At 43.8% G+C, this 24,075-nt stretch overlaps 1 protein-coding gene across 1 annotated transcript in view; it reads left to right on the top strand.

The window, feature by feature from the left end:
* Positions 1–24,075, top strand: part of gpc6a (glypican 6a) — a 123,401-nt gene that overhangs the window by 51,530 nt on the left and 47,796 nt on the right. Inside the window, exons 3-4 of the mRNA XM_062527509.1 lie at positions 6,058–6,449; positions 20,046–20,211. Coding sequence (XP_062383493.1) covers positions 6,058–6,449; positions 20,046–20,211 — 558 coding nt within the window. The remainder of the gene's footprint in view (positions 1–6,057; positions 6,450–20,045; positions 20,212–24,075) is intronic.

The following is a 24,075-nucleotide window of genomic DNA, read 5'->3' as shown; positions in this document are numbered from 1 at the left end:
TTAAATGCGATGAAGCTTTAGTGTTTGTTTAACCAGGTATACTGCCATGTGATCAGTCAGTCCTTGTAGCAGAGACATTACTCGTTGCTTATCAGCAAAGACGTCATCTTTTTCTTTTTGAAAAACGGCTTGTAATTATTCATTTGAATGACAGTGATTTGACTCTGACATCATTTGGTCGTATCTCTCTTTGTTAAGAATTGCTTGATTTCATTCAGAATAGCCTGCATGTCTCCAATAGAGTGTGAATAAGAGAAAAGGCAATTATGCTGAGAGAAAAGCACAATGGGAGGGGTAACCATTTGTGTTGTAAGAGTTCGCCTCTGGCTATCTTTTTGTCTGAGGTTTGCATTGTCCGACACATGTCCCATAATGTCTAGATATTCCGTATAGCTGTATATGTGTGTGTGCATACCAAGCCAGTGTAGCCATGACTCCATGGATTTGCACTCTTGTGAACAGGAACTCAGTGAAGTGAAGACAACTGAAATCCACATGTTACCTTATCCAACAAGTCTATAGGACACCTGGGATCTAGGCCCTTTCCTGCACATTGTTGATAATAAGTAAGTGCTGTAAAATATAGTCTTATTTATTTGTTTATTTAATCCGCTGGGCAAGTTGAAGGGAAGACATTATCATGTTTGACAGGAGTTCATGCAAATCTTGGAGAAAGCAGTAAATCCATAGAAGTAGTGGTGTGTGGTGTGAGTGGAAGTGTTTTACTGATGGCTTGAGGTTTCTCCGCACGCAGTGAGACATTTGAGACATTCCGGTTGACACCTCAGCATTAACCGTCAAGACATTTTTAACTTAAAAACATCCCCACCACTCTCCCTCCACTTCCCCATTTCCTGCGTGTGTGTGAGAGAGGGTCTCTGTGGAGAAACCGCATGTAAAACAAGACTGGTGCGGAGTGTTGCAGGGGTGTCTCTCTGGTGTGACACAGGGTCTGTGCAGAAATTGTCACCGCGAGGTCTCCATCATGTTCTTGGGCTCTTTTGAAATCGGGCACCATCGATTCTCAGCCAACAGAAGCACTTAAACAGAGACGTTGGATGGGGGGGGGGGGGGCTGATGAAACAGAGTTATTCTGGCAGCCAGATATTGAAGCAAGAGATCAATAGTGATAAAAAATGCATACTTACAAGAACACACAAGTCTGTATAGAAGTTCAGACGTAAAAAGAAAAATAAATGAAAAAAAATATGAAATAGAAATTCTACTGTGCCCAAGACACAGGACATTCCCGACGCTGGTGAACTGGATTGGCCTCACACACACCCAACGGTTATCTCCTTTAAGCAGCATAGCGAGCAGATGCCATCAATCATGATAATGGTTGGCTTTGTTTGATGGGCTAATCGATAACCACAGTCAGGCAATTTTATGAGCGTCTCTGTCCTTCAGCGCCTGCACACACACACCCACGCACACACACACACACACAGAGACACACACCCACACACACACACACACTCTGGAGGGTGATCGGACCCCACCTCACGGCAGCCTCCGCGCAAGTTTACTGCCCCAGCCGTGGAGGTGGCGGAGGAGGTGTCGGGCGGAGGAGGCGGAGGAGTCGGCCACAGGCCGTTTATGGAGTCGTTAGGAGGAGGAGAACGGTGCCACGGGGACACTTTGCGGTTTGCGATGATGGACGAGGCTGAGGTTTCGCTCATAATGATTTACGCTCGCCGTATTGACAGTTGACACTCCGTTTGATGCGGATGGAGGTTAGACGGGACCCGCGCCACGGAAATACTAATGAGTCGCGCGAAACCTCCGAAGTGTCTGTTAGATTGCCACTGCCGAATATCTACATGACTTTGAAAAAAGCAGACGTTAGTTACGCGAACATAGAGTTCCTGGAACAAAAGAAAGGCATTATCCGTTCGCTCGACGCAATTAAAAAAGGATAATTGTTTTAACACCAGGCATTTAATCTGGCGAACGGCGCGCTGAGTAGTATTGTGACGGCCATATTTCCCACCAACCACAGTGATGCATCTGGACCTAATGGGGCTTCACATCGCATATGAGTGAAGAGGAACAATGTTTCGCAATTACATAGGCTGGCATACTCACTTTGCAATATCATCACACACATTCCCCCTCAGCCGCAAAAAAACCCTCTGATTATAACTTTGACCAGACCTGCGAGATAAAAAGGGGTGATTTGATTACTTGTGACATGTAGGTAATGGCCTTTCAAATTATTTCCCCGCACTCAATTAGCCTATGCAGAGCTCAATTAATTACTTGAGCTGAGGATATCCACCCCAGCCCACATTGTCAAGCACCCCCTCAGTCTTTTAGTAATTTCCATGCACTGACCCATGGTGTTCGCTGGTGAAAAGTCACAACCACTTTAGTAAATGATGGATTTGCCTCTGTGCTTGGAACCGATTCATTTTGGGCCATATTTGCGTTGCTTTTGGAAGCCGAAGAGCGGACGCATAACCAGACTCTTATTCGCGGCCTGGCTTGGGTTGAGTGGGGTTTTTTTGCTTCAGAGCAAATTTGCTATGTTTTCCTGATCTTGCTCCCGCTGAATCTGGGTAATGGGTGAAACGCTTGGAGAAGCATTGCTTGGCATTGCTCGATTGCTGTACAGTATGTGCGAACCATGAGTCCATTTTTGAGGGAATGGTGGACTACATTAGTAGCCCGGCAGGAAGTCCATGTACTAACATGCCCTCAAGACAATGGCAAATCAATGTGCCCATCCCAGGTGTTCACTAAGGGTGGACAAAGTATGAGTATTTTGTATGCCAACCAAGCAACTAACTGCTTTGTTCCTTGTGTAAAAGTTTCACTTATTAGGAGGAGTTTAGAAGTAGTTGTACAAAGTTGGTAATGAGATGGAAGACCTTATGAAATTGGCTAGCAGACTAATCAATACTGTATGTGTTTGTAAGGTCCACAGAGACACAATTGTTATTGCAATATTTTAGCAAGGTGGATTGTGAAGCTAAGGTAGCCTTACTTATTGTTATTTCATTATTCAGATGTGTTCTCTAATATCTCCGAGCACTTTGTCTGCAATGTGTCCTTGTCTGAGCTTACAGTAGAGGAAATACAAGAAAGAAATGGCGGGTCAGTCAGCAGCTTTGAACATGGAGTGAGTGGGGATTGGGTTGTCCTTAATGAGAGCCTTGATATACCTGTGAAGATTAGACTCACTTAGTTTTAGAGAGGAGTGGTCCTATTTCACAAAGGACATCGGGCAAGATGCACTCTGAGAGAGCGAGCGAGTGAGCGCGAGAGAGAGAGAGAGAGAGAGAGAGAGAGAGAGAGAAAGAGAAAGAGAGATAGAAAAAGGGGGGAGGTAACCCCTTGTGTTAATGTAATGTCGAAGGTATTGCTCTCCACTAATGAGCACTTACAAAGGCATTTGAAGATTAATACAACCCATTTGATATTGCCGTGATAAGTGCCTGAGAGGCAACTCTTTTCGTGAAACGATAGCTGGAAAAAGGAACCTGCACAGAGCAATTACTCAAATGGCTTGTTTTCTCTCCACTATCAGATCCACCTTGAAGGAGACTGTTTCTTTCTGAAATTAAAGGACAAACTCTGGCTTAATCTTTATTTCAGTCATTTGTGTAATAGCCTGCTTCATAGGAAAATATCGGATTAACTTTGTATGGCTCTGAAAAATAATATCTCACAAAATCACATCATTGTGAAATGAAATCCATTCTAGTCAAGAGCCGGTACACCTGTTGGGTTTCACCTTCAGGCTCGTACCCTTGGAAGAGACCTCGTCTTGAATTCTGTTTTTCACTCTGAATTGTTAGTCTTGAGTCTGGTGAACTATTTCTTTGTATAGAAAAAAATCTTTCTTAAAAAAAAATTAAAAAAAGTAACTTCCGACAGTTGTTTCTCTATGAAGCTCATGTCATGTTTTCATTCTTTCTGTTTTCTCCTCTCTGCGTCTCGAATGACAGTGAGTAGCGCTAACAAATTGTCTTGGGGAGAGGGAGGGAGGGAAGAGGGAGGGAGCGAAAAAAAGGCGCTTTTGTGTCGAGTTCAAGTGTTGGGTGATGCTGTGGCCCTCGCAGCCAGCCAGCCACTCAGTGACTGATTACTGTGAGGCGTGTAAACAAAGTGAAGTGCTGTCATCAGCACGCATTGAGATCACAGCCAGACATGCTGCAGTTGTCAGATGAGCAGTGTGTGTGTGTGTGTGTGTGTGTGTGTGTGTGTGTATGTGTGTCTCTGTGTGTGTGTGTTTGTTTGTTTGTGAGTTAGTGAGTGTTTGGTTATGCCACAGCAGGTCACGTTGTTTTGAAGTGCAAAGAGATTGGGGAACGTTTTGAGAGCAGAGTCAGACTAAAGTATATTATTTTTGTTGTTTGGTACTCAATTCTAATATGTCTGTAGTCATGGTAAATATTCATGACTTTTTATAGTCATAGTTAATATTTAATAATAAGCACATGTGTTGTGCTGTTCATTCCCTGCACTGTTCACTTATGCACTACCACCATTGCATACACTCCACCATAGCACCGTAACATGGTCAATGCATCATAGTCAGTCCATCAGACCTGTGTAATCAATTCACTTGCCTCTTTAAATGTGTATCTGTCTGGGAGTGTTTTTTATGTATGTGAGAGATATGTGTGTATGTGTTTGTTGTGTTATGATTGTATAAGCTACTGGATGCCTAAAATGTCCCTTGAAATGAATAAAGTATCTATCTACTGTATCTATTTATCTATCTATCTATCTATCTATCTATCTATCTATCTATCTACCTATGTATTGCATGTTATATTTCCAACCATGACGTTGGTCGGCACATTTTCTTACGTTTATAATCAGGCCGTTATTTAAGTGCCATTACTGGACTGACAGTTGGTGAGAACACAACTAGGGGCAGAAGCCATTTTAATGGTGTCAAAAATCCGAAACCTTGTTTTATTTTGCCCAGGACTGAGAACCCCTTTCTTTAATATTTAATGACGGTTGTGGACCATTATTTAGATTATTCTCAATTATTCATGGCCTTTGGAAGGACACCCCACACATAATGGTCTTCTCTCTCCCACTCTCGTGTCTTAAGATATGCACATTTGCAGTGCATTTGTCTCAGGTTTATCCAGAGCAGCCAGGGCTGAAGTCATTCTCAAGCGCGGGCACGCACCAGTCCAAGCCACACTGTCTTTCTGCCTTTAAGTGCCTCATTTGAAATACGGTGCGTCGCAGTGTGGCACTCAGAGGTGTAAAGTTACCGAGCCCCGAGGTTATAAACACTCGGACGGTGAAATCCAGGGGATAAGCGCGAGACGGCAAGTGTCTGCCCCGGCCAGACGGTCACCGCGGTGACCTTCCATAAATCTTTACTCTCATCATTTAAGTTTAGACGCAGAGCTTCTAATTCGAACGCCATATGGCAGGTTGGTTGGTTGGCAGGCTTTCTGCACTTCTCACTGTGACACACGATATGATATGTGGACCATGCTGGAGTGAAGGAAGGAAATTGTAGCAAGGCGTGTGTTTCAGTTTTGAGTCAGTGCAGATTGGAGTTCAGATAGCAGTGCGGATAGCAGATTGTGGTCCTGGGTCGTGGATTTTATGTTTCAGGTTTTCAAATGTTGAAAAGACACTCTGGAAGTTGAAGGTGTTATTAAAGGGTGCTAAAAACAGTCACAACTTCACACACACACACACACACACACACACACACACACACACACACACACACACACATATTTAGGAGCATGTTCACAGATACACACACACACACACACACACACACACACATATTTACAGTAGGAGCATGTTCACAGATACACACACACACACACACACACACACACACACACATATTTGGGAGCATGTTCACACATACACACACACACACACACACACACACACACACCTCTAACACACACACACACACACACACACACACCTCTATCACACACACACACACACCTCTATCACACACACACACACACATACACACACACATCAAGCAGCATGCTCTCACTCACCTCCATCTCACGTCTCTCTTTGTCTCTCTTTCTCTCTCTGTCTTTCTAGAATTCTTCTTGGAGTTGCTGGAAAACTCGCAGAGGTCGCTGAACGACATGTTCGTGCGGACGTACGGCAAGTTGTACATGCAGAACTCGGAGGTCTTTCAGGAACTGTTCACGGAGCTCAAGCGCTACTACACGGGCGGCAACGTCAACCTCCAGGAGATGCTCAACGACTTCTGGTCGCGGCTGCTGGAGCGCATGTTCCAGCTTCTCAACTCGCAGTACCACTTCACCGACGAGTACCTGGAGTGCATCAGCAAGTACACGGACCAGCTCAAGCCGTTCGGCGACGTGCCCCGCAAGCTCAAGGCCCAGGTCACGAGGGCCTTCATCGCGGCCCGGACGTTTGTTCAGGGGCTCATGGTTGGCAGAGAGGTGGCGAACAGAGTGGCGAAGGTGAGTTGGGATTCACGTGTTTTCTAGAAGATGCCAATCCTCACGTTACATTATACAGTGTAGGTCTACGTTTAAAGGATGGCGCCCAATGGACACATACATGGCGCGACGCGACAAGAAAATTAGAACTCCACTGTTTTTTTAACGGAGCAAAGCCCACTAGAAATGTCTGCCGGTGGGCGCCGGTCTTTAGGCCATATTCTGCTCAATTACTTGTAGAATTGGGACGGCAGTAAAGTAACAGTAAAAAAACTCTCGTCTAAAACTAGTGAGCTAACTAAACAAAAGGTAGGCTCCGTATAAATCTTGTAAACACCAAAAACAGCCAAGGGGTGACTGCTGACAGTTTGCTAATATGCTAATTGGTGTCTTTTGGCCGTAAACGCTAGAGGCAGATAAAAACATGCTTTAACTGGTGTTGTACACTGACATTAGGCCTACATAAATTATGAATTTGCCAAAATTATAAGATTTTTCACAAGACGTTTCATCTAAACAAACAGAAAACACTCATACATAAATAAAACCTCAAGCAAGGAATCGCAAAGCACTGTATACTACTAATGAACACGTCTCCGTCACCCCCAAGTCAACATCATTTAGATATTTGCTGGCCTTGTCTGTCCTATCTGCCTGAGGCTCAGACCACCTGATGGTTTGGGCTTCACCCCAGCGCTCGGGATGCTTTGATATTCTAATGGCTTGTGGATGCTATGATATGAATATGTTTTACCCCTAGCGCTCGCTCAGGTGACGGAGCTCAACGTGTGCGTCTTCATTTCGTGGGATTTGATCTTTCGTTTCGGTGTCGAAGCGCTCCCTTTGATCTGTGTGCCAGCACGCTGCAATGAACAACACTATAGTAATACCCACAGATTGTAAAACATTGTGGGAGAAAATCAGGACCTGGAAGATATGGATAGACTCACTGCCATGTATAAGTTCTGGCCATAAATGACCCATTCCTACCTGTACGTCCATTCTGTACATTACAGTCCAAATATCACATCCAATTATTATGGAATCATTTCCTAATAAGCACATGTACTTTTCAGTCTTGAAAAGTAGCCTAGTCAATATGACCCATCCCTCCTTATACTGGACATTTTTCTGCTCATTGACTCTGATGGACTAATCTCCTAACAAGTGCTGTATATGTCTGTTTCAATTTCAAACAGTAATTTCACAGTACAAGTACTCTTTCATCAACTTCATAGTCAGGGCTTTTTGAAACAAACAAACAAAAAAAAACTGTCCTCATCTACGCGTGACACAATAGATACAGCTCAAAATTCACCCGATCATTAACTGCTTGGAAAGCAGTCAACAAACATGACGACTCGAGGACTTTGAGTGAAAACCAGACAATTAAGCCGTCAGAAGTATTTGATGTTTATTGACATTGTGGAGCTCCACAGCCAGGATCGATATCACCCATTTATACCCACTCTTTTGCGCATTACAGTACATTTTATGTTGAGCCACAGTGGAGTAATACACTAGACCTCCCCGCTGAAAGTATCTAGATACCAGACGTCCACATTGACGAAAGTGAAATTGCACATTCTGTAGCATATTGGGAATGATCAGGCACCACTGATTTATGGGCATGCGTACACTGGCTTCTCCACTTTTAGGATTTTGGCTAATATGGTCTTAATATTTTCATGGCTTTCAACCACAACCTCTAAATTAGCTTTTTTTATGTGGCAGCCAGTGTGCCACTTACGTTTTGAGAGAGAGAGAGAGAGAGAGAGAGAGAGAGAGAGAGAGAGAGAGAGAGACAGAAAGAGAGAGAAAGGGAGAGAGAGAGAATGAGAGGTAGAGAGAGCAAGGCCTGATAGAAATTGCCACGCAAAGTGACCATGATGGAATGTGTTTTTACGGCCCCTTGTTGGCTTAATGCTTTCCATCACGCAGAGGAGAAACCAAGGGCGTGGCTTGTGGCAGCCCACGGCTGGGATTGAACACAGGGCTTTTAATCAAACCTGTGTTTTAGGCCCGACACCTCCAGCCAGGGCCTGACCTTTCCTCTGTTGTTTATTAGCACGTTGGCAGGTGGCAATGATGGAGCAGATTGCGGACTCTCTGTCTTCGGTGCTTCGCTGGATGTTCGCAGGGCACAGAATGGAGAATTTGTGGCGATTATCCTCCATCAGAATGAAACAACCGTGGCCTTTACAGACTTCTCTATGCAGTGTATTTTCCCCCCTCTCGCTCCCTAAATAGGTTTAGCCAGATAGCGTATCTGTTAAAGCTGCTAGCTGCAAATGACATCTAATAAATCAGTCAGGGTTGTTTTTCGTTACATGTTTCATTTTACACTGGAGTGGTTTGTCATTTTAATTTTTTTTTGTTTTGTTTTGTTTTTTTGACGCCCGGTGGCATTGATAAGACACAGCGCATGCTTTGTTTCACTTTGAGTGCTTTTGTGTGAAAACACATTGCTTTGACAAATGTCTTTTCTCTTTAAGGTTTTGCATTGTCATAACCCAATTAGAGGCAGCCTAGGCAGTGTGCAAGACAGATAAATCCCTGCCGTCGTTATTTGAATGCAATTGGTAGGCATCTCCATTGTGCACGAATGCCATTCCGGACATAAATACTGACACATTCAGTTTTTAATGTGCCATAGTCTTCATTTATAGCCGGATCCACTAGCATTTTTTTTCTCACCACTGAAACACATTCTGAGGAGAGAAAGGGATATTGTATGATTGAATAGACAATGGGGACCTTAAGTGACTTGGATGAGACAAAAAAAAGACTGGTTCTTACTTTTCGGCGACTTTGATGCATTGTTTGTTTTGCTTAGGTAAAGTGAGGACAATTGTATGGTTTCACCAATGAATCCCAGTTTAATGTTTGTCACAGGAATTATACCATCCTAAGTAAACCCTCATAGGACTGGCTTCCCATCAATGAGCACTTTGGGGCTCGTTATGCATTGTAGATGTGCTTATGAGTTTGGGGTTGTGTGGCTCACTAAATATGCCATCCGAACAATAACACGAGAGGAATTAACATATTAAAACATTCTCTCTCGCACAGAGGGTTATGTTACATAACACATATGTCTTGTTGGAAGTGTTTGAATATGTGTCCCAAGATCTTCATCTTTGAGGTAACATTCATTAACTAGACAAAATGAAACATTAAATCTGTATGCATGTATTCTTTAGTATAACATTAAAGCCAGCAGCAGACACATCTATATATGGGCCATCATATTACAAGTAGAACATTTAACGTTAAGAAAGTTCTTCTTGCCATCACAAAACAAATGCCGTCAAAGTAGGTGTGAGCTTAGCAGCAGCTGTGTGGTTTCTCTCAAAGATGTTAATGACTTATCACCCCAGGTGCACGTTGCAGATGTTGCAGGTGTTTTGCGTTGTGCAACTTTCCCAGTCGCTGCTCTCTTTCGCCATGGTCTACCATGGCCCTGCATGCCCACTGCATTACATTCAGGCCACAGGAGACATTTTGTGAAAGTGTCCATATTGCAGCTGTCACCCTCCAATTAAGCAAGGCATGCCTGAGGTCATTCCCTGGTTCCTTCGTGGTGGACAGCTCACTAAATTGACCATGCAGTGAAGCACAATCTGTCATAAAACCCGGTGGTTTTACTGCCTCTCTTAGCGCGTTTGGCCTTAAACGGGCTCTTCAGCATCGACTTGTGCTCTCTTCAGTGTCCTTTGGCGATGGGCAATAGAAAATGGTGTCTGACACACACAGCGCTATGATAACCAATTGAATAGCTGACATCGTTTAAAAATCATTACTTGATGCCACTTAAGATTGACCAGATTAATAGTTCTCTTTTTTTTTGCTCTGATTAACACAGACCAAATCTGTGACTGAATGCAGCCGCGTCAGTCAGGAATAAAGCCTAGTTGGGGGCTTTAGGAGCTGCGAGAATCAGGAAGAATTCATTTGACAGGACAAATCCTCCTCTCCCTCAAATCCACCCCCACCAGCTAAAGTAAAACCCATGAGTAACATGCAAGATTTAGCACCATCCAGCTAGTACGCGCATGCCGAGCAAAACAGTGTGGAGCTGCTTGCAACATGGTGTTTGCCTTATGACAAGCTTTACAGTACATTTTTAATGTAGAGGCTTTTTGCGTGCTCTAAGTGCCTCATCTTTACAGTCACTATTCATGTTTACAGTTTTGTCACCTTTGTGACATGAGGAGTGCTGAAAATGTCTCATCTGAAAGGAGATTTCAGAAGGTATGTTATGCTATGTTTGGCCATAGAACTGCAGTCATGAGAGAGAAATATGCGTCATGCAAATGGCCCCAGTTAAAACGTTTTTTTTTTTTTTTTCCTTCAAGTATGACAAACGGAATGCACTCAATTAGAACACCGTGACAAGTTCCAAAGAGAACAAAATCTGGATTCTATCAAAGCGCTTTAATGGGCTCTAGACAGAGCGTCCACACCTTTCTGTAAAACCGAGCGGCGCTCGAGCCCAGCGCACGGCCCGTGCTATAGGGACGTGGTTATTTGCACAGGTGCTTGCTCCACTTGGACCGCTTGTCACGAACATGAGACAGAAAATGGCAAAGCATTTAAAAGGGCGCATGGAAAAGGTCCCCCCGTGGGAAATGGGCTTACACACACACACACACACACACACACACGCCCACGACGTGCACGACGGGCAAAACCCTGTACAGGAAATGAGCTCTTACTGTAGTCCACTTTAATGGGAAGCAATGCTTTTCCAAATTAACTGGAGAAACATGGTTCCACGCCTCAGCTACACGGATACTTGAAACACAACTGTGGCTCATAACGCTTTGGTACGGATGTAAATTATGACCATGTTTTTTAGGTGGAACTGCCCTAAAATGGTTCAAGCTTTCACATTCAAAATGATGGCACATGTTGTTTGTCTAACAGGATTGTTGCAAGTTAAAATAGTTAGAAACAAATTCATTTTTTGAAAGGAAAGGAATCTCAGTAGTATATAGTAAATTAATGCGTAATTGAAGAAGATGATGAGGGTGGGGGGGGGGGACAGATATTCATCAAAGACAAACAGATGAAATTACCTCAGAAATGGGATTAAGTCTCCATCTCCATCATTTTGTCATTTTCCAGGGATTGAGAAATGGAAAATCTCTCTCACTCTGGGATTATGGTGACCATTTGCCTCGGATAAAATATCATGCACAGTGCAGTACTTAAAAAAAGCCAGGGATTATCGATGTCATGTGCTATGTGAAGTTGTACTTTTGAAAAGGACCACAAAAATGCACATTTGGACTAGACCCGACGGCCTGCTGCAGTAAAAACGACCTGTTGATATCATTGCAATATATGTGTAGCTGATTGCCCTTACAGATCTGAAATCAGAGGTTTGACCTGCAATGTCCATAGTGACTGAGACAAACTGACTAACCACAGCGTTATGAGCACTGAAGGGAGGTCAGTCACGGCTCAGTGGATATGTGCATCTCTAGTTTCTCCAGATCCCATCCATGCTCAAATCTGCGAACCCAGTAACCCTATACAGGAAATCTTACATCAAGGGGGGAAATTGAAACTCTGAAATCTGAATAGGATCTAATGTGGCAGAGTAACTAGCCACTAATCACAAAATAACCGGTGTCACTGGGTCTGTGCGGTTCAGCCCTGAATTTCTATTTAGTCGATAGATGTCAAAGTCTTCCTGCCGAGCCTTTGACCCATAAAAAGAGTTGCTGTTATTTTGTCATTAACACTGTAATGAAATCTGATGGAGCGCAAAATAGCCACGGAAGCAGGGAACAGTCGCCTCAGCAACAAACATGCTATCACACTCAACTGCGGCACCCTCACCAGCTCAGCATCTAATGGAGGGTATATGTTCCATTTATTCATTTCACAGATGTGTTTTTTTTTTTTCCAAAGGCCCCTTAGGCTGCAGCACAAACGCTGATTCTTGTCAGTGTGAGTGTTCTGGAAGGTGCGGTCACGTTGATGGCACCTCGCCGTAGCAGTGGCTGTAGCAGCGTTGGAGCCAAAGAGACACAGTATCGGCCCAACCTGATGACTGCGGTCATATCGAGAGTGTGCTGTGTCTGTATGATAGTGAGTGATACTGAGTAGTTGCTCTGTTAAAACTGAGGAGAGAAATGAGAAACTTGCCCAAGTCGTTCAGTCTTAAATCAGTTTGGCATATTTTGACTGATGAAGTCTTGATGTGCAACGCTCGAATGGACAGAATGATGCCTTGTTAACCTTTCCTGTGCATCAAACGATCCAGTTCACTACACAATGCAGACATGAGCCAACAAGAAGGTGAGCAGTGAGCACGTATCGGTACACACCAGCTCTTTTATTAGACTATGATCTATGAATCTTAAACATGAAACCATAACATTTCCCTTTAAGCTAAAGTAAGGCAGGACAGGTCACTGCAATGACCGCAACAACCCCATTAATTAATGCCCTCTCCCCAGCTTGTTAGTGGTATGAGTACACCGTGTCTGTCCAGCATTTTGCTGGAGCCAGAGCTTGTCCCAAATATAGAGGGCGGGACGGGGGGCACATCTTTATTTAACGAGGGGCTCGGGGGCCAGTTGTCAGCGCCCGTGTAGTGACACTACGTCCTGGGCTTTGCTGGCACCCAGGGTGGCCCTAATCCACCCATGACATTTATACCGGGCTGGAGGCCCCAGTCGCAGTGGTGTAGGTGGCAGGAGTCGGCACTTTGATCCTGCAGGGTATTTATCCATGAGGTATTTATCTAGCAGACGCTTCAGTTAACAGTTTGGTGGTGTCAGTGCAGGAAAAAACGTTGTGTGTGTGTGTGTGTGTGTGTATATGTGTCAGGGCGTGAGACTGTTTGTGTATATGTGTATGTCAGTGAGGGTGAGAGTGTTTGTGTGTGTATATGTGTGCGTGTGAGAGAGAGAGAGTGTGTGTTTGTGTGTGTGTGTGTGTGTGTGTGTGTGTGTTTGTACAAGCATACTGTATATCCTTGTGTGTGTGTGTGTGTGTGTGTGTGTGTGTGTGTGTGTGTGTGTGTGTGTGTGTGTGTGTGTGTGTGTGTGTGTGTGGGCGGTGGAGGCAGCGCGATCTCTCCAGTACACTTTTAACCACCGGGGGGTAAGGGGGGGAAAAGCCAGCGCAGCGCAGCTCTGATGTGACACCGGCGCGCCGCGCTACTGGCGCAGCGGTAGCTTAGTCCGGCTTTTAGCCCGCCGCTTGTCACGCTAAATCACGAGCGTGGCCTCCGCCGCCGCGCTGCACTCCGCTCCGCCAGCCTGCCAGAGGGCCGCGGGCCCAGGGAGCTGACGCCGCGTCTGCCGGCCCTCGGCCCGGAGCCCGGAGCATGTGCCAGCCGAGCCAGGAGTGTCAGCTTCGGCGCGGCGCGGCCCGGCTCTGGTTGCCTTCTGCGGTCCGTGTCAGCTGAACGGGCCCTTTTCTTTGAATTCGATGCTAACTGACACCCCTCTCGGCATGCTGTGATGGTCTTTCTGATCCGCCTTTCAGTGAAATATGTAAAGTCCGTGCATACTCCAAAAAGCTCAGGCAGAGAGAGAGAGAGAGAGAGAGAGAGAGAGAGAGAGAAATGGAGACAGTAAGTCTGAGGGATTTTCATACAGCACTACTCACTCACTACTTTCTAAATTCAGTGCAGCAAAATCCACAAGTTTTCATCGTTCCCCAGATACAGTTGTCTCTTTTTTTTAATAAAGGATGGAAGGGGTAATAGTCTGTCTTTGCAAATATCACAGACAGCCTGGCAAAGCACAAGCATACTGTTCCAGAGCTCACCCATGGAATGGGTCAAAGATTCAAACACACTTCAGTTAGAAGCGCCAAACGTTCAGAAGATCCATTAGTCCCCTGAGAAGACAGCCTGCGTTATAACTGACGTGGAGGAAAGACGTTGTGTTACATGTTTGGCCCGGCTAATTATAGATTTAAAAAACGCATTATGCAATTGTCCTTTAAGACTGCCTGAAATTCTATTAAATCTTATTTCCCACAGGAGCAACACTATATTAAGGCCTTCCTTTAATTAATGTGTGGTTCTTTATTTCAGCCGTAACCTTAACATTAGGAAGTTAGCTGTAATTTAGGTCAATGCAGGACACATTTTTGTTAAATGCTATAATGCCGTGCTTTTTTTAAAAATAGGATAGGCCCTCTGAATCAGACGAGGAGAATGCAGGATGTCTTTGCAAATAACACCCTCTGGCCTAGTTGTTAATGGGAAGTCGTTGGAAATATCACTTTGCTGCAGACAGTCCATGGTCCCATTGTTAGCACCACGGTAGGACTAATTCATGAAGGGATCGACCCCATGAACCAAACCTGCGTCCTAGCCTTGTCCTTGGAAGACATGCCGCAGCGCTAAACACTGGCAGCCTCAACTGCAATAAACTATGCCAATAGACCATGATCTGTGTCAGTAGAGCATAGCGAATGGCAGCCCTGCTCTTGTCTATATTACCTGCTAAGTGCTCCGTCGTGTGTGTGTTCTGTATGAGAAGTAGCTGTGCGGAGGCTCGGCGCTGGCAGCGCTCGCTCTCGCACCCCCCCTCTGCCCCACCTCCGTTCCGCATCCGGGCCACTGCCGGAGGGGGTTGCGTTAGCGCTCCCCCCTTTACCAGCATGCAGCATGCAGCGCGCTGGCTAATGTATTAAAGCAGCACTCAATTAGAGCAGTCATGCACTGATGGCCATATAGCTGGCTGGATGTCCCGCACTGCCGCTAACGCTAGTTAGCGCGATGGGGAAATGATCGAGATGACTGCATGTAATGATGTACTGCTAGCTGACTGGGGGAGATGAGGCCGTTTGCTCACACATCAAGAGTGCATTAGCAGATGGTAAATGCCCTCCTCCTGGAATGGCTTTTGGGGCTTTGCCCTTCATCATGTACAGTACTGTAGTTACTTGTTCTTTACCACTTTACTTGTCTTTCATGCCATAGGTGAACTTTTTTTTCACTTTAATGATTAATTTTGATGGTTACCATGTGAATATAAAACTGGAATGGCACCAAATGAAGATTTGATATGCTCTATGCTCCTTATAATAGTATGTTATGGGCATGCTGAAAGTTAGCATTTAATAAGTACTGTATTTAACACATTTGTCCAACTGCAGTTGCATCCCCCCAGGGGCTGCTGTTTACAGCACTCTTCCGAAAACAAAACAGAGCCTGGAGGAGTGTGTGACACTTTTTATGAATGAAGATACGGCCAGTGTATGTGAAACTTTGGACCTGACACAGATGATATGAAAACACTGAGCCAGATTTAATTAGTGTTATTTTTTTATTGTAAGTTAATGCTCTAAACTAATTTTATAGTTTGTGACAGTGGCTGCAAATGTTATGTGCAGTTCAATATGACTTGGAAATGAAATTGCACAAGTGACTTTTTCAAAGGCCATGGTTATGGATTTGGAATTGCTGTATTTCTAAAACTGCTTCACAGACACTGACAAAGGCAATTAGGGAGATATCCCCTGGCGCAAAGAACAATCAATCTCAACTAATGCAACAATCAAAAACAATTTCCACACATTTCCCCATATTCTTCCTTTCACCCCATCTAAGAAGAGTGGGTGTGTTCTGGCAATGACTTCTTCCCCCCCCATCCAAAATATGAAAAGCCCTTTATCCGCTGCTAATTGGCTAACCCCAGGATGCACTGGCTGATTTTTGGCGTAGAGCCACCCCTACAGATGGTGGATATTGCCCAGTCTTTTTTCAGTGCCCATTTTGTGCGTTCTGTTCATCTTTCCTTGGATTGTTTTGAAAAAAAAAAGAAATAATAAAGTACAGGAGAAGCGGAACAATGTCAAGCAATTTTTATGATTGCATTATATTAAAGCTGACACATTTCGAGTTCTCCAGTTTCCTGCACTTCAAGCCTCCCTCTTATTTTGTTATGGTTGTGTCTTTGAGTCTCCCAGATTTCCTCTTGTCAAACTGGATTCCATTACCTGTCGGAATAGTTTGGGATTATGCTCAGGCTGGCTTGTGGATATTCCTCGCATCATGCCAAGAGTGTCACGTTCGAGGGATGTTAAAGCGGGTATTATAGCGTGCGCTTTTAGGTAGCTCTGTCTTGTGCCATTTAAGGTTCGTGGCACTCCAACAGCACTTAATCCTTCTCAGTCATTCAGAAGTGGCTTTTGAAAATAATGAGGTAACTCCTTCTGTCCTTCTGAAGTCCTTCTTGAGGAACCAGTAACTCAATAGAGATGCCAAGGAATATATGACATAATCAGTGAGCCCCCCACATCAACAACCTGCTTTTCAGAGTCACATATAATTGTCAGAAAGGGACATATGCATGCATTACTCATGAGGAGGGAATACTGTATATTCATTTTACAAACCATTTAACATGCATCACTGTAGGAGTTTTTTTTTAACTATTATCCTTTAAAGTCAGTTTATAGAATGATAGGCCCTTACCATATATATGGGGAAACTATGACGATTTATTATTCCTGATGTGTGAGTTATCTGCTTAACTGTAATATCCCAACAGAAGTGTGTGTGTCGGCCGAGTGTAATGAATAGTTTTGGTGAGCAATAGGAGATGATGTGCATTTTAGACTGTACAGTTACACCCAGAAGATTGCATCTATTATTAAAAACTCAGATGATGTGATTACTGGAGCCCAGCGATCCAGGGGTAAAACGAGAAATATATCTGAATCGCAGTTATCATCTGATTTATTTATAACACACACACACACACACACACACACACACACACACACACACACACACACACACACACACACACACACACACACACACACACACACACACACACACACACACACACACACGCACGCACACCGATAATAGCTGAGCTGTCTGAGACGTTTGTTTTGAACCATTATGGACACCACTGTATGAAAACCATATGAACTGAAATAAATTACCATTAAATGCAGTTTCCATTTTTATAGATTGTTGTGCTGTGTCAGTTTACCGGTATTAATCATTGATTAATAGTTGGTTACAATATTTCATAACGCCATACAGTATACAGTATGATGTAAAGATTGAGAACACATCCAGACAGTGTCTGACATTATTGCCCATTCCTCCATATGTTTACTGATATAGATATTTGATAGAGTGCTAAACCTGTATGGTTTTTAAAGGAGCCTGTCTCATTGATATTGAGGCGAGTCAGTGAGATACTCAGCCAGACCTTTCCACGCTCAGACTTGAATAAGAGACTTGAAACCAAAGTTTTTGAACAACATAGTCCCCCTCAGGGCATGATTTGTCTTCTTGTTAGTTTTTAAATTAAATTAATGTGGTGGGGCCTTTCGATAGTCTACCACACAGTGTTCATGGCTCTGTAACATGTGTTTGCTGATTTTTGTATTTACTTTTATATGTATTTATTTATTGCTACTGGGCTCTTGTTTGCTTTTTGTTCTGGTTCATGTGTACATTTGGTGTTGGAATAATAAGCCTGCTTCACAGCTCTGACAGTGCAATGTATTGTTTTTAGCTTGACATTATTGTATACAGTGTCGTTTGTTTTGTAGGGATTAAATATGTGTATGGAATTGCAGAGCCTGGAATGGCCTAACCAAGCACAAACAGCTTTATTTCAAAGAGATACAAGCACAACAAATATGAAGTATGGTTGGTGAATGTAAACAAATAATATTTTAGTTTTTGTTTTCTACTGTTGTGTGTTCTGAATAAATGCTGTGCTTGTAGTCCTTTGAAGTACAGCTATTAACTGAGAGAAAGACGACACAAAGCCTGCGGAAAAAAATGGCCTCTGTATCTCATACAGAGGAGAAAATTATTCTATATTCCTCACACTCAGGAAAAACATTTCTCAGGGCTATGAATATCTGTTGGTCTCCTAAGCTTTGGGAAGCTACTAACTTAAATGTTGTGATTTTGCAATATTGTGCAAGCAATGCAAGCAATCATGATACACAATCAAAAAGGCTTATTTATTCGGAACACACACTTTCCAATTCAGAGGCATGGAATAGGGGAATGGAGGGGGGTGGTTTCAGATCTGCCGTGTTGCCTCTACTTGTTGCCTGTTGGGAACAAATTGCCAGTACACACGTTTTTTTGGGGGTATGGCATGCCGAGATGACATCTCCAGTACATCATCTTCAAAGCCCCCTGTGAGGTTGCGTCTGATACGCCTGCTAAATTGCATGTGTCAGAACAGCTTTGTTTGATCCCAACTGTTCTAAACAGCTCTTGGAGGAAGGCTTGATGCTGCATGGGGCTCGCCAGCACTGAAGATGCCGACACATTTTCCTGTGATAAAAAAGGAAGGGATGTCTAGTACCGCTCCCTTCTGTATATCCGAGGGAAAAAATGTACGCAACAAAACACCAAGCTCATTCGTGGCGGCTGAATTCGCTCGTCGTAATTTGCTAGACATCTATCCTAATGTATCTATAGACTGTGTGCATCGACAGCAGGCTCAGATTGGTCTTCTTCTAGTCTGCTAACGGGGGGGGGGGGGGGGGGGAGGTCTGTCAGTTCCAATTCAATGTCTTGTTGGGGCCCGGTCCTCCTTGACATGCATGAGTCACGCTCCTTTCGGTGAGCGGTGGCCTGATGTTTTAGATTCTCCGTTGTACGCTCTCTCGGTCACGATAGGCGTCTCACCCCGGCACTGCATGGCGTGGCGTGGCTTGGCTCGACTCGGCTGAGCTGAGCCCTGCTGCTTACGTGTATGCATGTGTGTGTGTGTGTGTGTGTGTGTGTGTGTGTGTGTGTGTGTGTGGGGTGCGGTCAAGAGCAGAGCGGACAGCACTGATTGAAGTCAAGCATAAAGACACAAGCTGACGTCCAATTACCAGATGTTTCACAGGGGGGGAGGAAGGAGAGGAGAGGAGGGGAGAGGGGGTATTCCTCCTCAGCTGACGTGTGAACACACGTGAGAATACTGTTGTTTTCAAACACCAGGTCGGGCGAGGTGATAACAGTGTTGCAGCAGCATTGAGATCTCCTCTAGTCTAGGACTGTAAGGGTGTTTGGTGGTGTGTGCCTGTTCAGGTGTACGCTCTCCTACTTAGAATGCATCTCAGGTATCCCACCGTTTGGATGAAATGACTCTCTTTTAATGAAATGCAACTGAAAATTGCATTTTTCACAAGCTGTTTGCAGTCTCCTCTCTCAAGTCCATCCAAATTTAAAATCCTAAGAAGGCAGGTATTTTTCTCCACCTGCATAGTTTTGCACAGAACACCCCAGGCCTTTGTCCTTCTAAATGTTAATTGTAATTACATTCTGAGGACTCAATTTACTTTAGTCTGTCACTTTTTGACTGATTCTAGACTCTGTTTTTGACTATGTGAATGCAGTTGCAATTTCAACACTCACGACATTTGTCTAGACTTACTTTTACAACTTTGCCTATTATCAAACTTGGAAAGCCACCTATGAAGTTGTGGTAATGCATTAATCTTCAAATTCAAGGCAGAGAAAGGAAATTATGTTTACTGCATGAATTCATATACTCTGGTTGGCCATTATTACATTGCCAGTTACCTCTATAATGCTCTAGTGTTCTGAACTCCCGAGATCTACTTTATCTTGACGGTATGAGATGTTGTTGTTTATAGGTGAACGTGTCGCCAGGCTGCTCTAAGGCTCTCACACGGATGCTGTACTGCCCGTACTGCGGAGGACTGCCCGACCTGAAGCCCTGCGGCAACTACTGCCAGAACGTCATCAAGGGCTGCCTGGCCAATCAGGCCGACTTGGACCCAGAGTGGAACTTATTCATCGGTAAGATGTTTTCTTTTTTATTTATGTGTCTCCCAGGAGGTAATTGATTTGGCATAGGAAGTATGTGAAATCACGGAACTGGCGGCTTTGTAGGTGCCAGATGCTTTGCTCAATCAAAGAAGAACTTGAAAACCACATCTTGCCGAGGCTAAGAGACATAAGTCTTGCCATTTTCGGTTACATTCAGACCAAGAACACGTTGCACTGATGATGGTCTCGATATGTTTAGCACTCCACATCTTTTCTCAAGGCTGAAGAGGTAGAGGTAGATGTTTGTGGCATGGTGAGTGTTAATGCAGTTGCTGGATTTTGTTTTAATCAGTTGGGAATTATTTTTGCATTTAGGGTGTGCTACCGCAGCATAATATTTGCAATTTTAGGTTGATTTTTTACCATCGAGAATATTTGCCAAACTCAAGTTGTGATGGTCTTGTGTTGGACAAGGTTTGTCAGTGATTCATGCAGGAGTTGAAGCCGACTTGAGTTTGCCAGAGATTTCAGATTTTTAAAGTTATCAGCTTGTCAAAACAGGAAGTCATACTTTCAAAGAGTTTGTCAAGAGACATGATGTCATCCTCATCTAGGCAGACAGGTTTTGAGATGTTTTGAGAAAACAAAAGTCCAATGGTAGACTGTGCTTTCCTTATGGGTTAACCTAGAACACAAGTAAGCAAACACCTCCATTCAACACTGTTGTTAGTATTGAATTGTCCATCCTAAGCCATCGAACTGTGTGTTTAAAAATATGTGTCATTTATTTTCAGCAACGTATAATTTTGTCAAACCTTTTGTCCCACCTCACAAGCTGTATTATCTGAGAAGAATAGCAAGCAGACAGATAGTTGTATGCTTTGCCATGTTGACATTTCAGACTCATTTGCCAAGCTTCCCGTTTTCAATCAGCATATGGAGCAGCAACAAAAAGATATTGACTTGGTTTCTCTGCTGTCATAGGTCAATTAGCTCTTGTGGAGAATCCATTTTTCCCCTTTCATCTGTATTTGAATACGCCAATGCAGGTGCTCTTTGTTTCTGAATATCCTCTAGGAAACTGCATTTGATTGGATCAGTGGGGACATTCCTTCCCTTTATGGGGCAGTTGACAGTCGGATTGTCATACATGTCCTTATATGGCTTTTCCTTATACAGTATGTGTTGAAATGGCCCAATCAGATGTTTGGAAATATTGCACTAGTAGTCAGACAATTACAATATCTAAAAGCAAACCTATGCTCACATTGAATTATATCACATCAGCTTAAATGTCATATGGACATTTAAGTATAGATTAGACTTGATTTTAAGTTGTCAACATAAAACAAGCACTGATCAAATGCTACAGGAGAGGGAAGGTGGAAAGAGAAGGCATTGAATAATTTCTCAGAAATTCTCAGCAATGACCAATCTGTACATCTGCTTTCTTCCCATTGGTATTTGATAATTCCATGGTATTGTACAACTTCCACATACAGTAAGCAATGGCTCAAGAGAGGATTGTTGTGCAAGTCAGTATTGCCCTGGCAAATCTCTGTAATCAAGTTCACTGAGATCATCTCACCTCTGCACTCCCTTTCTCTGTCAGATATTTATCCTCTCAACAATAAAATGTCCAATTTGTGCACAAGAGTGAGTGACACACTACAGTATCCTAACAATTTATGTTAATGTATGATGTCCTCCTCAAAGTGTATCATGATTGGTCTTAGACTGCAGGATTAATGCTTAAGCACTGAACTACAGTGCATGTTAATATTACAGTGAACCATTTTTGTTTGTTCCACATATTGATAGCAAGAAACAGGGAGGATATGTGTTAGCACGTAGCCAAAGACTGCAAGTCTCCCCCTCTGTGACTGTTCTCTACATGAAGGATTCATGACACCATCTCTCTTCTCAGTGGATTTATAAGGGTTTAGAGACGAGTAACAACTTCCAGATAACGGACTCCTACATCTACAGCTCCCCAGGGCCTAATTCTACTTCAGAACCAAAAACTTGACTAAAGCACGGTGAAACTAAGGCAGTGGCCTCCCATTTTTTCATTTCACAAGTTGTATCATGCATGCTTCAAAAAAAAAATACTGTTAGTTGAAAATGGTTACGCAGTACGGATGAACAAATGCACAGACAGAATGAGAGAAAGAGAGAGAGAGAGAGATGGATTGATGGGGGAGAGAGAGGAAGAGATGACGATAATAGCTTGTGTACAGTACACGTGTCGGTGATGTTTGAGACTTTCTGGAGAACTCGCCAGAGCTGGGGAGAACAGGGGGAATGTGTTCTTCATCATGCTGCTTGGGCTTAGTCTGACTCTGTCAGTTACCCAAAGGAGCGTCCTCACTCCCTCGTGCAGTCTCGCGACGTGCCTGGAGCGTCTCACAGACTCAGATAGAGCCAAAGGCAAGGCCTTCGGGCCAGAACTGTCTGGACGGATAAAATCATATTCAGCGGCCGTACATCGGCGCCCATGTGTTAGGCTTTGCATGAAGGCTTGGTGTCTGCTGTACAGAATTACAAAAGGGGGATGGCACGCAGGGGGAGAGGAGACAGCAGAATCCTGACACTGGTCATTCTCGGGTTGCAGCGAAAGCTGGTGTTGCTACCTTTGGACTAAGGTCGGACGCGGCAGAAGTCTAGTATGTCCAGAAGTGCATAGTCCAGAAGTCTGGTGTAGCCTGTTACAGCTGAGATTTGTGGTAATTCACTGTGTTCACAGTATGTTTATTCATTCCACTAATGTCCTTAGGCAAAACCAATAAAAAAAAGATGTGGATGGAAATATTACTGATTTGACGTGAAGTAAGTGACATCAGTGTTTGAAACCAAGGGCACTGTTCTTTTTCCTTATCCCCCTTTTATGGTCTTGGCTGTCCGTCGACTTCGAACTTTATTTGTTGTCATTACCTCATGGTGACGATTTTCATACATAAATTTCACCCATGGCAAAGAAAGAAGAAATAACATCTCTTTGAAAGTGGTGGAAGTTGTCATAGCTTTAACATTCACAGCGGCATATTTTTCCCAATAAAAGCGGCCTCTTTGGGTAAAGACCGACATGGACGTGGGTCTTTAATACTCCTATGCGTGAGAGTGATGCAGTATAACAGTTAGACCCAGCCTGCGCCGTTGCTTGATATGAAGCAGAAAATCCCACCTGCATGCTTGCTGATTTCGCATGGCATTTTAAGTGCTGGCACATATTTAGATCAATTAGATAATGTATGTGCAAGCTGTCCAGCCTTACACACACACCCACACATCTGCTCCTCGCAGCCTTTTAAAGTGTATTCACAAACCCCCAAGTGGCCGAGTGAATCTTTGAGCACGGGTGCTAGCGTGCTAGCGTGTCCCTGCTGACCGAGGCAGGCCTTGTTAGCAACGCATGAGAGGATTGTGCGCGGCCGAACGCAGGCCTGCAAATGAGAGAGAGAGAGAGAGAGAGAGAGAGAGAGAGAGAGAGAGAGAGAGAGAGAGAAAGAGAGAGAGAGAGAGAGAGAGAGAGAGAGAGAGAGGTCGTGGGACGTGGCAGATATCTGACGAGGACTTGTGATAGGAGAGATGATCCCATGCTTTTAAACGAGCCGGGCCATTTTGCAAATCCCTCATGAGTAATGCTTCCTGTGGCTAATGGACCTGAGTGTGTCTTATCCAAATGAATCTTTCACATTTCGTATGGCCGTATGGCACAGAGATGAACTCTTACGATGTCACTTAACATGTTAGCTAAACATAATGATAAGATATAGAAAATATTAAAAAGTAGCTAGTTGCAGCACATACCAGTAGCATGTGTTTAGGGACATTCCAAGGTTTATGGTATGAATACTGTATAAGAAGGGTTCAATCATTTTCACAAATACTGTT

This window comes from Sardina pilchardus, chromosome 23 (assembly GCF_963854185.1).
Source record: "Sardina pilchardus chromosome 23, fSarPil1.1, whole genome shotgun sequence".
NCBI classification, from domain to species: Eukaryota; Metazoa; Chordata; class Actinopteri; order Clupeiformes; family Clupeidae; genus Sardina; species Sardina pilchardus.
The sequence above is the reverse complement of the archived record's forward strand: the minus strand, read 5'-3'. Positions and strand labels throughout refer to the sequence as shown.